At 33.0% G+C, this 16,410-nt stretch overlaps 1 protein-coding gene across 1 annotated transcript; it reads right to left on the bottom strand.

Moving 5' to 3' along the window:
* Positions 1-14,636: 14,636 nt before the first annotated feature.
* On the bottom strand, positions 14,637-15,948 carry LOC131078608 (gibberellin 2-beta-dioxygenase 3). Its single transcript, XM_059217858.1, has 2 exons — positions 15,685-15,948; positions 14,637-15,603 (listed from the first exon to the last, which is right to left on the bottom strand). Exons 1-2 carry the CDS (start codon positions 15,931-15,933, stop codon positions 15,481-15,483), a joined length of 372 nt encoding a protein of 123 aa, XP_059073841.1. The 5' UTR covers positions 15,934-15,948; the 3' UTR covers positions 14,637-15,480.
* Between the last annotated feature and the right edge of the window lie 462 nt (positions 15,949-16,410).

Below are 16,410 nucleotides of genomic sequence, written 5' to 3'. Positions count from 1 at the left end.
GGGATAAGTTCTAGCAAAGCGATCTGTAAAGAATGATATTGTTGTCACTTTAACAAGATCTAAATGTGATGAAATATCAATGACCATTGAGAGTAACAATGATATTAGAGTGAAGCTTGCAACAAAATAACTGACTACAAAATTTACTTTTAGAATTGAGAAGGTACAACTACATCAATAGCAATTTATAATGCATTTAGAATTATGGTATGTAATGAGTCCTTTGATTTTTGTGAGCTTCTTTTGAATGAATTAATGGAGAAATTGAAAAAGATAAGGAAGAACGAATACCCCTTCAAGTTTGGGTCTTTGATAATTTTCTAAATATTTATGTTCTTAAATCAACTCCTTAGTAGAGAAAACATTGTTTGGGAAAAGACGTCTCTGTTGGGAATGAAAATGGGCGATTATGTCAAAAGGTGCATGCTTGATGGCAAGAAATATCAAAGGGATTTCTGTGGTTGGTTTAAGGAATTACAATCATGTATGCTTAAGAAAGATATAGGTTTTCATTAGACCTAGTGAGGAGTCACAGAGACACATTTACATTTAGTATCAACAAAGATAATTGTTACATTTTTGTAGTGAAGCCACAAGTTGGGTGGATTTCAGAGCTGCCTTATGAGGTATCTAATGAAATGGCAGTAGAAAACATTGACCAGTTGAAGATTTTGGATAGATATCTGAATGAGGGATGATTTAGAACTGTGGATGAAATTGAAGATAGTACAAGGAAAGAGAAATATGCAAAGACCTTGAACCAAATGATGTATGCAATATTCTCTAAGATGGGGCTTACAAAATCTACATAGAATTTATGCCTCAGACATCTAAGTTCATATCATTGTTGTCTCCTATTAGTCTCATTGTTTTAGAGGTATCTTAAAGTGCACAAAGTCAAGGTATATTTGTAGAAAAGAAAAGGAAAATTAGAAGGAAGACAAGAGCCTAGAAAAAAGCAGAAGAAATAGATGAGAAAATTGATGAGGAAGCTAAAAAAGAAAAAAATTTAATGAGCCCTAGGAAGCTGAAGTCTTAAGAAACCCCTATAAAGAAACCTTTGTTCAAGAAGAAGAACAAAGGATCATACTCTAATGAAGAAAAGGGGAAGTTTATAGTGGAAGAGGAGAATCCTAAGGTAGAATTTATAAATTTGAAAAGTTTGGTTCATGCCATTGTTGATAGTCAATCTTTAAATTATATTTTAGAAAATTATAATGAAGATAATCTAGTAAATAAGGATATCATGCAAAAAGCTATAATTAGGTACACAATTTTGTTTGAGAAAACTCTAAATGACATCAAAAATAAAATCCCAGATGAACTCTATGAAATCTTAGTGAAAAAGAGACAAGAAGCAATAATCAAAAAATCAGATTTTAGAATTTGTACTGGACAAAGTCAGTAGTCCTTTGAGCAGGGAAGCTCGTTTGCAAGTTCAACAAGATTTGAAAATTTGATTCCATACCAAGGAAAGAGTTAACCTTATTATGGGTGATGATCCAGATGATATCAAGATGAGAAGGAAACAAACAAATGACACTGTAGAGAAAGTTACAGAGAAGGTTGCTATCGTGCTATCTTCTGACTCGGAGAAGATCTCTAAGAAAATTATTTAGGGCGAACCAAGTAGAAGCAGTGTTGCCTTGGTATCCTGAGCAAACATGCTTGTGATTGAACAAAAATTAGTTTCAGTTATTGTTGATGTTTTTATTCAGAAGTTGAGAAGCTAAAGAGAAGAAGATTGAACAAGAGCTTGAAAATATATATTTGAGAATCTAGAAGATTTGCAAGGTGATAATGCCTTTGATTATTTGTTACAATCTTATGGGAGTTCTTGTAAAGGCAAAAATGCTAAAAATTGGATGGTGAATACAAACTTGAGGAAGAATTGAGAGCAGTTGAATCTGAAAAGATTCTAGTTATTCTATCTACTTCTGTTTATGACATTTGTTCTTTGTTGCTGCAAGTTCCTATTTTGCAAGGCAAATTGGATATTGATTTGTTATCTCTTGAGCAAATTTTATTAGAGGGAAATTCTTTATTGTCTGAAGCAAGGAAAAAGAGTTATGTTTCAAGAAATTTTAGTTGAGGATATGCTGAAGTTTCTCCATGAGAAAATTTTGAAAGTCAAAGTTGAATCATGGAATGATGAATGCGAGAAGGGAAATTCTTTTAATAAGCTAAAATAAGGTTCTATGAACTTTGAAGAAAGATTTGCTAAGTTAGTTGAGTAGAGGATGTCATCTGGAAGGTTGCAGTCTCTACAGGTTAAGTGTACTGAATCTCATGTCTGATTGAAAGAAAAGGTAACCTCTCTTGATACTAGTATTAAATGTGCTATTAAGACTTTTAGAGTCAGTTTATCTTGGTCGAAGGCCATTGTAGACATTCAAAAAAGGATTTGAGATACTGAACGTACCATTTTGGATATTTCAAAGAATTTTAACTGCCAGTCAGATGAATATGGTTCTAAAAGAATGAAAATTTCTTAGTTAAATAAGGATTTGGAGCTTTTGAATGTTAGGAAGGAAGAAATTAAGAAAGACTTTGATAGATTGCGTGACATAATTGAGATTCATCTCTAGAATCTTGAAAGTGATAAAATTTTACAGAAATTGTCTGATGCTGTGTAGTCTCCATCAAGTTGTAAATAAATTAAAAAAGTGAATTTTAGAATTGGAGAGTCAAATCAAGGTAGATGATTTAGTTGATATACATTGGAATGTTGTTTTATAAAAACTGTAGTCAGTACATGGTGGAGCAATTGCTCCAATTCTGTAAGGTACACATTTCTTCTAGTTGTACATTCAATTTTGTGTTCATGAGTTATTTTTCTTAAGGGGAGTCCTTTGCATCCTTTGTCATTGATGGCAAAGGAGGAGAGAGAAGATGAGTTGTACAAAATAACATTTTTTTTTATAATCGGATTGGAAAGGCTATTTGGTAGGTGTTGTCATCAATGACAAAGGGGGAGATTGTTACATATATGCCTTTATCTTGTTATTGATGCCAACCCCTTTGATCTAGAAGTATTCTGGAATCCAAAAGTAGACCGAAAGAAGTAGTTTGGGTATATGAGCGATGTTTTCATTTTGACTGTTCGTGAACGAAACCAGAAGTGTTTTTATGTTTTGTATTGATGATGATGTTTATTGAAAGACTCTTTTATGCATCAGTTAATGATCTAGCCATTTCTTTTTGGTCTAGAGCTTTTGGTTGGTCGTATTTTTGGTTCAGATTAAGATCAATATGTTTTGCATTTTGGGTCTAGTTGTATATATTGGTTAAGCAGTGTGAATACATGTTACGATCCTTTTTGTGGCTGACTTGGTGAAGATATTTGTTTTGGTTTAGTATATATGTGTACGGATAGATACGATGATGAGGTGTGTGTGTGAAATATTGCAGTGAGTGTATGTGTGCGACTTAATGTAAGGATGGCGATGTGAATAATGCAGGAGATATAGGATTCACCCCTCTTTCAATCTAATGATCTAGAAGAAAAATCATTCTCAACCACTATCTTGATTATGAAAGGATTCTAGGAGCCTATGAGCTATGGATTGTTGAGGGGTAATTTCATGATATCTAGATGAAAGATCATACTAACCACCACAACATCTAAAACCTTCTTTGTGAAATATTATTATTTTTAAATATTCTTTTATTATTTTGAATAAATATTAGTTTATTTTCTCATTCCATGAAAAGCATTATTTTATATTCATATCCCTTAGAAAAGGGGAGATTTATTTTGGCATACCTTAAAAATAGGGAGGCCTAGCATCTTGAGATTTCTCTTTAGTGAATTTAATGTATTAAAGTTTTGTTTGGTTCTTTAGTACACTAGAGAAAGAATTATTATGATTTCATTAGATTAGGAATTTGACACACTTGGAAAATATGTGAAATCTCAATGGAGAGTTATTTTCTCATGTGTAATAATACTTAGGAGATATTTGACACACTTCAAGGATATGTGGACATTTGAAGGAACGTTGTTCTTTCATTATGCAATGAGGATGTAGACACTTCATGTTCTCTCATGTTGTACAAAAGATGATTGGTGATGTTGTCTCATCAAATTATCTATAAGTATTGCATTAAAATCCTGTAATGTTCTACCTTTGTGAATAATTTAATGTAATAAGGGGGCGGATTTGGGTTAATACATTATTATTTTAGTTTTAGATTCAATTAAATAGAGGTTAGTTACTAGTTAATATTTAGTAAATCATACATTTTAATAGGTTGGGGAGAAATTACTTTCTGATGAACCAATTTAGGAATTTTTGTATATGAATATATTGGCCTTACAACCCACTTAAATGCATTCAAAATAAATTATTGATAAATTAATATTATATTTAATGTTTTATTTTGAAACTATAAATGTGCAAATGTGTTTTCTATTTTAACAATGGAATGTTCAATCTACAAATTCCAAAAAATAAATCCCCCAATGATTCAACTAAATTATTTGTTTTCAAATTTGCCAATTTTTCTCACCTTAATGTAAGTACAATTAGCCAAAATTTTATTCTATGATTTCAACTATCCACTAGTTGGTGAGTATTTTCTGCTAAAAACATACCCAGGGTAGAATATGTTATACATTTTTAGCTATTTTGGTATGATAAAATTTTTGTGTACATAGAAATCTTAATGTTAGGCACATCATGATATCTTTCCTAACAATCTCTCTATTTGATACATATTTTGAATTCTACTCAAGATACTTTCCAATTTAAAATACATATATCTCCTTTATATTTATCTCCTACTAGTGTAGCTACTATCAAGTCTAGCTTATTGTGAATATTTAGAGATGAACGAGTTTGCATCAACTTTCTTGTGTTATAATATAGAGAGAAGGGTTTCAATGTATTTAACATAAGATACTATTGGTTTTCTTTTTTTTTTTATAGCTTTAGTTAACTAAGAAGGAATATTAGATATGGCTAAGTCATCTTGGGAAACTATTTTAACCTATACTTGAACTACTAGGGTAGAGGAAACTAAGAAATATGATAATGGTAAGGATTTCAAGGGTGCTAAATGATGAAAGTAGTGGGGGAGGATCCAAAGGTGGTGGAATGGATCTCAAATGAGACATATGATTGGAAACAGGAAGAGTTAGAAGAGGAAAAGGATAAGATTCTAAACTAGATGGACAAGAATGAAAACATATTTAATATCAAGTTATATTTTCCCCCTAGTTTATTAGAAAACTTGGTTGGCTTCTTTCAAGTTAGATCTATTTTACTTTTAGAAGGTTTAATGAGATTAATATTATCATTGATTTTAAAAATAAGCATTTGAGAAAAGATTTAAATCAAATGATATGATATGGAATACTACTTATGTTCTTAAATTTTATAATTCCTCAAATGAAAATTCATCCCATAATATTATCCCTTAACATAGTTACATTCTTTTATCCTTTTATCTAGTATCACAAGATTTGATTTATAGCCTCCATTTTCTTTCCTCCAAGTAAGAAACCTCAAATATTGGCTAACTCATCTTTAGAAAGGGTTCTAGAAAATATTCTTAACATTATAAATTATATTAATTAGGTTATCACAATAATTGGTCACCTCTTTTGGCACTTCATCCTAAAAGTAAGAGTTTGACTTGATGACACCCTTGAGTAGTCCTTATGGCAGACAATGTACTTATCATTTTAATCATCCTAGTTGTATTCAAGAGTGGGAATGTTCTTTTTGGTTCTTACTGCTACTCTCTTCCTAAATTATTTGGCATCAAAATCAAGTATCCTCTCGAAAGAATGAAGGGAAATTATATCCATCTTAGCATGCATCTACTTTCCATTGGCTAGAGTTGAACACAATTTATTCTCTAGTAGTAGTATAGATGAGCGTATTATTGAATTATGTTATCTTAATTATAATTTATAAATTTTTGGTACAAGAGCGCCAAGGTCAACTTTTGCAATTAAGGGGGTCTAGTGTTAGATTTTAGGAATTTTGAGTCATTTTTATGTGTAATAAGGTTATTGTGGACCATTTGTAAGGTTTATAAGGTCATGTAGGTGTTATATATATTGCACAAGTTGAAAAATATTGTAAAAGTTGTCATTACAAAATTGTAAAAGTTGCAAAATGGGAAGTTGAACAAACATAGTTGTAAAGGGGTAGTTGGAGAAGATAGAAAGTGTGTAGGAATTTATAAATAGGCCCTTGTGAATAATTTATACATGTTTAATTATGGAGGAAGGTGTGAGGATAGTTTGAATATGGAATGAATATGAAAACCTCTTTTTTTTCTCTGTTTTCCCATAAATTTTCTATTCTTTTGCTCACTCTGGCCTATACAAACACGATGAGGGTTTGAATATTATATGGTTAAAAATATAATTGAATTATAAAAAAATTTCATTCTTACCAGGTCAAAAGAAAAGGTTGTTTAAATTTTGTAATGGTCGAATCTTTCCAAGTACCCAGTTCAGAAACTAGGTTTTCCAGTGTAACAATCCATTTTTGAAGGTTATGTCCCAAATAAACCCTATCCAATTTTGTAATATGGTGTATAAATTCCAAATGGGTATCTAAAAATGGTTTTATATTTTTGATATTATTTCTATAGTGAAATTTATACCAAAAAATACCCAATTTACTGTTGTAAATTATCCCTCATGTGCAAATTAACATATATAATTTGAGACACATGTGGCAAAACAACATTACCTATTTTTTATATATGTTTTGTAATTACCAAAAGGGTATCTTAAAATCTTTTTTTTTTTCTAGTATTGATTTGTTAATGGAAATTTGTGATCAGTTTTGTCTCTGGCCAGAGCTACAAGAAACTAGGACAGGTTATGTGGAAATTGTGATAGGTAGAGGAATTTGTGTTTGTGGAAGTTGATAAGGTGTTGAAGTGTTTTTTTTGGGAGGATATAAGGTATTCCTGAATTATATTGAGTCTTGTGAACATTGAAGCCCTCATTTACTATTTGTAGCCTAGAAGGCAAACTGTCTTTGTGAAGAGGAAGCATGAAGGTGTGAAGTATCATTGTGATGGGATGTTTGAAACAAACCTTATCAAATTCCTTGTTCATTCAGAGATGTTCTTGTGTCAATAATTTTGTCATGGTTGATTTATTGGGTTATGAGGATTTTTTGAGTACATTGTTGTGAAATATGCCTACTTGGTTTTGATATATTTTCATGTTGTTGAGTTTTGAACCCCACCTTTGCATCAAATTGGTATCAGAGCTCAGAAGGTCTGGGAAAGAGAGTTTGGTGGTTGTGTGGTTTTTTTTGTAGAGGTTGAAGAGATAAACTGGTTTCCAAAAGACTAGGTAGAGGAAAAGTGAAGAGACCTAGGTGAGGCAAAGACAAAGTGGAAGCAAGGTTAAAGGGACTTGCTGAAGGAAGGATTGGATCAGTTGAAAAGCTATTTGCAAGGTGAGGGTTCATCAAAGAAGAGACAAGAAAATAAAAGAGAGGAAAATATGAGGCAAATGGAGGTTGAGAAAGAGATTAGATAAATAAAGAAAGAAATGAAATGAATAGAGGAAATGGCAAAAAGACATCAACTTGAGATAGAGCAAATTTATTGCGGTTGATGATAAAGATGTTGATGTTGCTGACAAAGTTGTTGTTGATCAGTTTGGAATAAAATTTTCATAGATGTTAATGATCAAATTGGTATTGATACTCAAATTATTGAAGAAGAGTTGCAGACCAAGTGGCTTCAGTTAGGTGTTGTTATGTTGTAGGGGTCACCAAGAGAATGTGAAAAGAAAGGAAAATAATGCATGAGTGGTAATGATACTAACCAAGTGGGGGATGTTGTCATTGTTGTTATCCAAGTGCAGTTGTGCAAGGATGCAGATTGGAAGAAGTTATTGCCATTTTACAGACCTAAACATCTTAGCAAGAAGATGGGAAGACCCAAGATCAAGATGAAACCAGCCATGAAAGGAAACAAGGTAGATGGGTATCAAGTTTGCATGGACAAGATGAATCCAAAGGTGAAGATGAAGTTGTTTCAAAGAGGATAGGGAGCATAACATCAAGGAGGATCATTCAAATATGAAGACATGTTACTCCAGTCACTCCAATTAAAGGGGCAGGAGTATGGTGCGGGAGCAACAAGGTCACCTTTTGCAATTAAGGGGGTCTAGTGTTAGATTTTAGGCATTTTGAGTCAATTTTGTGTGTAATAAGGTTATTGTGGATCATTTTTAAGGTTTATAAGGTCATATAGGTATTATATTGCAAATATTGCACAAGTTGAAAAAATTTGTAAAAGTTGTCATTACAAAATTTTAAAAAGCTGCAAAATGGGAAGTTGAACAGACAAAGTTGTAAAGGGGTAGTTGGAGAAGTTAGAAAGGGTAAGGTATAAATAGGCCCTTTTGAATAATTTTTATGTGGTTAAGTGTGGAGGAAGGTGTGAGGATGGTTGGAAGATGGAATGAATAAGAAAACCTCATTTTTTTCTCTATTTTTCCATGAATTTGCTGCTCTTTTTCTTAGTATGGCCTCTAAAAAAATGATGGGGTTTGAATATTATATGGTTTGAAAGATAATTTAATTATAAAACTTTTTCATTCTTACCAGGTCATAAGAAAAGGTCATTGAAATTGTCTAATGGTCGAATCTTTCCAGTTATGCAGTTCAGAAACTAAGTTTTTCCAGTGTAACAGTCCATTTTTGAAGCTTATGTTCCAAAGAAACCCTATCCAATTTTGATATTTGTTGTATAAATTTTCAATGGGTATCTAAAAATAGTTTTATATTTATTATATAATGAAATGTATACCAAACAATTCCTAATTTACTATTGTAAATTAGCCCTCATGACCAGATTAATAGACATTATTTGAGACACATGTTCCAAAATAAAAATACCTCCGTTTTATATATGTTTTTTAATTCCAAAAAGGGTATCCGAAACTCTATTTTTTTTCTAGGATTTATGTGTTAATGGAAAGTTGTGATCAGTTTTGTCTCTGGATAGGGCTAGAAGAAACTAGGATAGGTTATGTGGAAATTGTGGCAGTTAGAGGAATTTGTGTTTGTGGAAGTTGCTAAGGTGTTGAAATGGTTTTTTTGGGAGGATATAAGGTCTTTCTGAAGTATATTGTTTCTTGTGAACACTAAAGCCTTCATTTTCTATTTGTAGCCTAGAAGACAAAGTGTCTTTGTGAAGAGGAAGCATGAAGTTGTGAAGTATCATGGTGATGGGATGTTTGAAACAAACCTTATCAGAATCCTTGTTCATTCAGACATTTTCTTGTGTCAATAATTTTGTCATGGTTTCTTGATTGGGTTATGAGGAATTTTTGATCCCATTGTTGCGAAATATGCCTACTTGGTATTGATATGTTTTCATGTTGTTGAGTTTTGAACCCCACCTCTGCATCAAATTTTAGACATGTATTTGTAAAGCTGAATTTATATATTAGGCAACTTGTGTACTCCCATTATGGCCTGTTACTCTTCATTTATAAATTTGTGTCTCTTGCCCAAGACCACATAGGTATGTTTAACAATTGTTTGACCTACAACCTAGTGGTCGACATCTCCAATAGGACTTCTTTTCCCTCATTTGTGAAAACTTAACCGACTATTGCTAGTGTTATGACTATCTCTAAGGTCTCAGTAAAAGCTCCACTCAATTTTTTTTTTGCTAATTTACTCCACAAACAGTTGAAGGTATCTTTTATTATAGCTACAAAATGCCTCATCTATGCATCCTCTATCATAGAGGTGATACTTGGTCAAGAGGCGTTGGACAATATATCATACTTTGAAAGGAATAGATTTATGTTTTAGGTTCAATAGCTTGTGGTACTCTCTTATTGAGTTGTATTCCTAGAATTTGGAGAACTAGAACCCAATGGTCTCAAGTAAGGTTGATATTTACCCCTATGGTTGTAGATTCTTTAGTATTGGTTTCAACCGCACTGAAGATCAGAATGTTGTTTGTCTATGGGTGTCTATAAATGGGGTCTCATGCACTATCCCAACTACCCCATAGATACCCTTTTTAAACCCTCTTGTTGAAACTACTAGTGTTTCCCCTATCTAGGTATGCTTGTCTTACCTCCCCCTCCATTTTTAGTGCTACTCTACCTATGAAGCTATTGCGAATACATTGGGTCATTTTCTCAAAGTGGACCCTAATAATAGTTTTTTCTCCCATACCTCCTATGCTAGGATTTTGGTGGATCTAGACATTTCCAAACCATACAAGTCTAGCTAAGATCTCCCTTGAGGTAGGTGAGCTACTATGGAGATATATTTTGGACTACAAAGGGATTCCTTTCTAGTGCATATGTTATTTTTCTAGGGACCATTTGGTCTCTTCTTTTCCCCATTGTTCTCATCAAAATTCTTCTCCACCTAGTGGAGGGATGTTGACTGCTACCATCTCATTGTTTTTCCTACTATTTTTACTATAGGTTAGAGTATTTGATAGATATGATGCCTCCTATTGGATTGTTTGTTTTGGCAGCTTAGACCCCTATTCCTACTCATGCGTCCTGCTAGCCTCCTCCTAACTATGGTTCCTAACTCTCTATCCCTAAACTATTAGATTCCTTCCCCAAAATTGGTGGCTCATGTGGGTGACTCATCTACTACCTTTGATTGTTCCTCCAATACTACTCCATTAGTTTCTCCTGACAAAGATGCCTCCTTTTAGACTATTAATTGGCATAAGAAGAAGAATCAATTTCCTACTATTTAGAACACTCAAATTATTTTGGTGGGCCCACTATTGTGTCCCAACTTAGTTGTTTAGTAAGCTTGGTGCTTCAATATGTTGGTCACATTATTTTTTAGTAGTCCCTTTACTTTGTTTCATCTGCAGTTGTACTTTGAACAGTTCCAACCTTGTTTGTTGGTTTGCTGGAGTAATCTCCAAGCTTTTGTTGTTAATTGTTGTTTCTAATTTGTACTGCATTGGGACCCTTCCCCAATTACTTTAATCAAAAACTTGTAATGATTTCTAATAAATACACAAACATAGACATGTAAGTTAAGGTTGGGTGAACTAATTGCAAAATTGTGATATAATTGTACTGGCTTCAACCAAGAGGTGATTGTTGAGATTATTTTCCATCATCTTGATGATATAGAAGAGAAAGGTTTCATTGACAGAATTGAAGTGTTTCATGCATTTTTTCAGCTTTTATGATGTGAAGAACATGTAGACCTTTAATTGGCAAAGACCCATGATGCAAAAAAAAATTAAGCTAGGGAAGGTTCTTCTTTATATACTTAGGGAGTAGATGAGATCCAAGCCATATAGAAATGTTTTGATTACCCCTATTTATATATGTAATTATGGACATACTTTTAAATCAAAGTTCACTAATCAAAATTAGTCATTATTAAAGATCACAAGAGTTGTCTTGTGACAATATATGCCATATAGGTCTATACATGACTAGGAAAGTCTTATAGATATGAGATTTCAATTCATGATCCAATTAAGTTAGTATCTTGTGTGATATAGCTAAGTCTAACACAATTAAGAAGAAAAGGAAGGAGTGTGAAAATAAATGATCTAATTCTTATAATAGAAATCCCTTTGTAAATATCTCATAGATCTATTAAACTCACCACATGAAGTAGACAATTTATTATTTATTTTAAAATATTGAGAAATAAGATTGTAGGAATCACTTTTGGTATGAAATACTTCATCTAGATGCTACCAAACACTTATGTAGAAGTTAATTTTGAGTTTTTTAATGAAAGAATTGATAAACTAAAATCTATGCAAAATTCACGAAGCTCAATTACACCAAACAAAATTTATCTGTAAATTGAGCACAAGTCCCTTTATTTATGGAAGAAATTCTCATTCATAATAGATTTTCCCTCCAACGCGCAAAATTCAAAAATCAAAACTTCATAAGTCGAAGGTTAACGAGGATTGTCTTAGCCATGAGTAAGTTTACTAAGGCGAAGGAGAATAGGAGTAATCAAATCATAGCCTGAAAATGAGTTCTTTCAGCTCTATATAAGCTGTTAGCAGCTTTAAATCAGCGCGTGCAGCTCTCTGTCATCTCTTAGCAGCATTAAATCAGCTCTATATCATCTCCCTAACCGTTGGAATTGACAATGCTGTATACTATATAACATCAAATATACAAGTATTTCGAATACTAGAAATCTTTTTCATAGCTATTAGCAGATTTAAATCAGCTCTAAATTCTCGTGTGCACAAGAATAGCAAAAGACATTGTAGTTTTTCAAATACTGGAAAAATGTTTCATAGCATTATGAATTTGCTTGCTTTTACAGCTATTATTTGCGAGGTGAAGGAGAGACTAAACTCGAATGTTGGCAGAAAAATTGTATTAGATCTTGGAGTGAAAACTCTTGCTCTTGAGCATATTCTATTTGGGCTGGAGGAGATAGTAACTGGTACTGAGTTCAACTTGGAGGATTTAGAAGAACAGTTTAAATTGTTGGTCTTTATACTGGAGATTGTTCAATGTATGTTTCTAGAGTTCGGGATTAGAATTTTCAGAAAGAAAATTTATTTTAAATTTCCAATAACCTTTCTTATGGTAAAGAATAGCCACCACCAAAAGAATGGGATGGATTTGTTGATGCCAATCACTTCTGTGGCAAGATTTTTAAGAGAACAGTTTTGGTGGTTATGCTTCACATTCGGAGGCTGCTGAAGCTTATAGAAGCTGGCTCACTTTTTATTCTTAGAAATATTGATTGTATTCAACTATTACTTTTTGCAAGTTGTATTTAAATCTTCAAATAATGATATACTTCAAATATAAATTGTATTTAATGGCATAATTTTAGGCCAAATCATATGAAATGAGAGAATTCTTGGGGTGCCAAACGTAATTAATAGGATTTAGATATATTTGAAGCAAAAATCTATAATAAATTGAAGACGTCTGACTGATTTGAGATATCATTTATAGAAGTGAGCCATTAACTTGGTATGGCATCCCTGTCCCTCAAGGGACCTATTTTGCAGGTTACACGGAAAAATGAAAAATGAGTTCTTCATGTTGATTTTAAAACCCTCACTACCCATTATTCTGCAGATTTTTCAAGCTCTGTTTCATTATTAAGGCGTGATTCATCGGCTAACTGCATTTATTGGATAGTTTCTAAAGCATTTTCAACAAATCCATTTTGTGCGCTTCCTGCAATCATGGCAGCCATGAGACCATATTTCTTTTAGGCATTCTGGCACGCAGTTCACATGCCTGGTCTATGCTTCCACGTTTTGCGTACATGTCTACGAGGGTCGTTGCAACGGCAATGTTACCCAAGTTCCCATTTTGGCACAGGTAGGGAGGAAGACAGAGCTAGGAAAAGAGAGCATGAAAAGAGGAGTGTTTTTTTTTTCCTTTTGGGTAGTTGTTTAGGGTGAAGCAATAAAGGTTATGTCTAATCACTTTGCTGTCAGGAAATTTCCCAGGCTGATTTTACAATCAGCAGTGATGCTGGATCTATTATTAACAAGATTTTGTTGAGGAAAACAATGGATGAAGTGAAGAAATACGATGGCAAGACAGAGGCGAGAGTTCATTTATAGACTCTGGAGTTTTGTTGAGTAGTCACCTGGAGGGGACTTGATTTGATGCCTACATAGAAATATCTTCCATCCATTAATATCTTCAATTGTTCATAATCAGTTTTATGTAGAAAATATTTAGTGTTCAAAATTTTCTGTTTATAAAAGTGGTTCTACTGCAAGTGTTTTATTTTGCATTGTTGATATAATTTTGTCATCATTTTCATCTGAGACTATTTAAAATCTCCAAATTTGGCCTTACGCCTGCAACTACATTTTCTGTCACTTTACAAGTTCACATGTCTCTTTAATGTCTCCGCATCTTGTTATTGTTTTTAAATTACGAGACTTAGTATGATGGCATGAAACTGTGAAGAAATATGAGGAGCAATTTACAAAGTTTGTGAAGGAGTATGTGATAAGTCTAACATATGATGGGGTTTTACTGCTAATATTCACTATATACGAGGATGCAAATATCAATTATTGTAGATGTAGCGCAGTTAAATAATAACCAAATCATTTTGTTTTAAAAATGGTCTAAACTATATATACATCTCGTTATGTATGAATACATGAAAAGTAAACTCGCTTAAACATGGCAAATCGCTTATTTCGAAATCGAGCCAAATGGTGTATTGGAACAAGAGCTGCAGAAGCAGCGAAGTTCCTGCAGAACAATTTTGTCAATTTTGTTTTTGTTTGGCAGAATAATTTTGTTTTTGTTTGATCGAGATTGTGTTTGACACAACATTCACTATACTTTCTTATTCTTGCTAATGTATATACATAGCAGAACTCATTATTCTTTTAGTGCCACAATGTAACACAAGAAGTAGTCCTCTTTTAGGCTGCAGACTTTTTAACTCCCATAATTAGCTAAAGAAAACGAGATCATTGCATATTGTTTGCATTTATTTGCATTGACATTTGGTATAACATTGGTCATCAAAGATGAAAGTGATTGATTGAAATTAAAGATGCCAAGCATGTGCTAAAGATCAATATGCAAACAGGCTGAAAAACAGGACTATATTGTGGAAGAATCATTTGTTTTATTAAGTTGTAAAAAATATGTAAATCAGACAACCTTGAAATTAATGTTTTGAAACTCACAAAAGAGGAAACTCAAACTTCTTGACGATACAAATTCTTTAATATGAGAAAAAAGAATTCAGTCAATCTAGAGTCTCAAATCAGAGATTGTACACATGACCATGTTGTTAGAGTTAATGCTTTCTTTCAAGACTAGTACACCAAACCATACTTGCTGGGTCCTCTAGGAAATAGGAGTACTAGTTGAGCATTATAGAGCATCTTGGTAATCTTAGAGCTGTATTTTCATAATTATGCTACAAACTGTCTCACGGCTCTCTACAGTACATAATAATAGGAGTTAGAACACAGGTTACCAAAAACAGCAGAAAAACACACATAATGGATTAAACCTACAACAATAAAAAACAACAACATTTAGTTCAATCATAAAGAACAATGTTTTATCAAAAAAATTCCAATGGGATGGTGTAAATTGGCAACAAAAGAGCATCCTGGGTAGTTTATGGTAGAAACAATCAGCAAATTTTTAGTACTTTCATTTGAAATAAAAAAGGATATAACACTGCACCTTGTGATGTCAGCTGACCTAACTTTATTCTCCTTAACATATCTTGTGGCAAAACTAAATATGTACATGAATCTGGAGCTGCCTGCTTCAGCCTCCCATTTAAAATTGCAGGATTCAAAGATATTGCAGATGCCTAGGTTTGTAGTGCAATTCCCATCTTCGATAAACCGCTACTAGAGAATCGAAAGGGTAACATACGATGCTAAGCTTTTTGGGGAATCATCATATAAATTATAGTTTACAGATCATTTTAGATCCGATCATTCGAGAGCGGGGATTTTGAGTTGTGATCATGGTACGTGGACTGTTTATACGGTGCATGCAAAATGTGTCTCTGAAAAGAGCACAACATAGGCAACAGATATACGTTCCTTCCATCCTTTATAAACAACTCGATGTTCTGTACTGTGGAACCTTCCATTGGTCCATACCTGCACCAACTCCATTTAGTTTATGAACAACAGAAATATGTATTTGAACTAATAATGGGTCTGGGTTAAAGAATTTAACACCTTGAGGAGATCGCTTGCCATAACAACAAATGAATAAGGTACAGGAATAACGTCCAACCACTTCCCTTCCTTTGATTTTACTTGAAGACCCAGGGTATTGTTAGTGTAAAGCATTGAGAAGCAGCCGATATCTGTATGTGGATGCATAACCTCCTCGTCCATTTCTTTGTCCTTGGGTGTGTAGTGGTTTATACCCATAAAAGAATAGTAGTTCTCAAAATCAGAATGGAATAGTGACTTGACATCCATATTGAGGCTGGCAAGGAATATTTTACTCATCTTATTGTGCAGTTTGGTCATGCTTGCTATGAAAGTCCTCATGACGTTACTGACATGCAAAAGAAAACTCAATCATAAGGCATGCTTCTGAATTTTAAACACTAAGAACTAGCATCTCAAGCTTGAAACCGAAACAGTTGTAAGAAGTTTAACAACATTCTTGTCCTTTAATTCAATCAAACACCTGCATATTAATTTGTAATGCCAGATCTATGTGTATCTGCGAATTGTCATATGGATTAACTATCATTTTTGGCATAGGTGAAAATGTTGATTTGAATCTGTAGATTTTGTTGTAATGACAGATCTACATGTAACATCGAAACCTCTACCTGCATTGAATCTATCTGAATTATAGCGAAGAAAGTGTTAGACTAACTACCACACCTTAACAACTTAATCTGTTAAACTAACGATCACTTTGAACATAACTGAAAATAATGTTTT

The sequence above is a fragment of the Cryptomeria japonica genome, chromosome 3 (assembly GCF_030272615.1).
Source record: "Cryptomeria japonica chromosome 3, Sugi_1.0, whole genome shotgun sequence".
Taxonomy (NCBI): Eukaryota; Viridiplantae; Streptophyta; class Pinopsida; order Cupressales; family Cupressaceae; genus Cryptomeria; species Cryptomeria japonica.
Note: the sequence above shows the minus strand (reverse complement) of the source record. Positions and strands in the feature narration are given on the sequence as shown.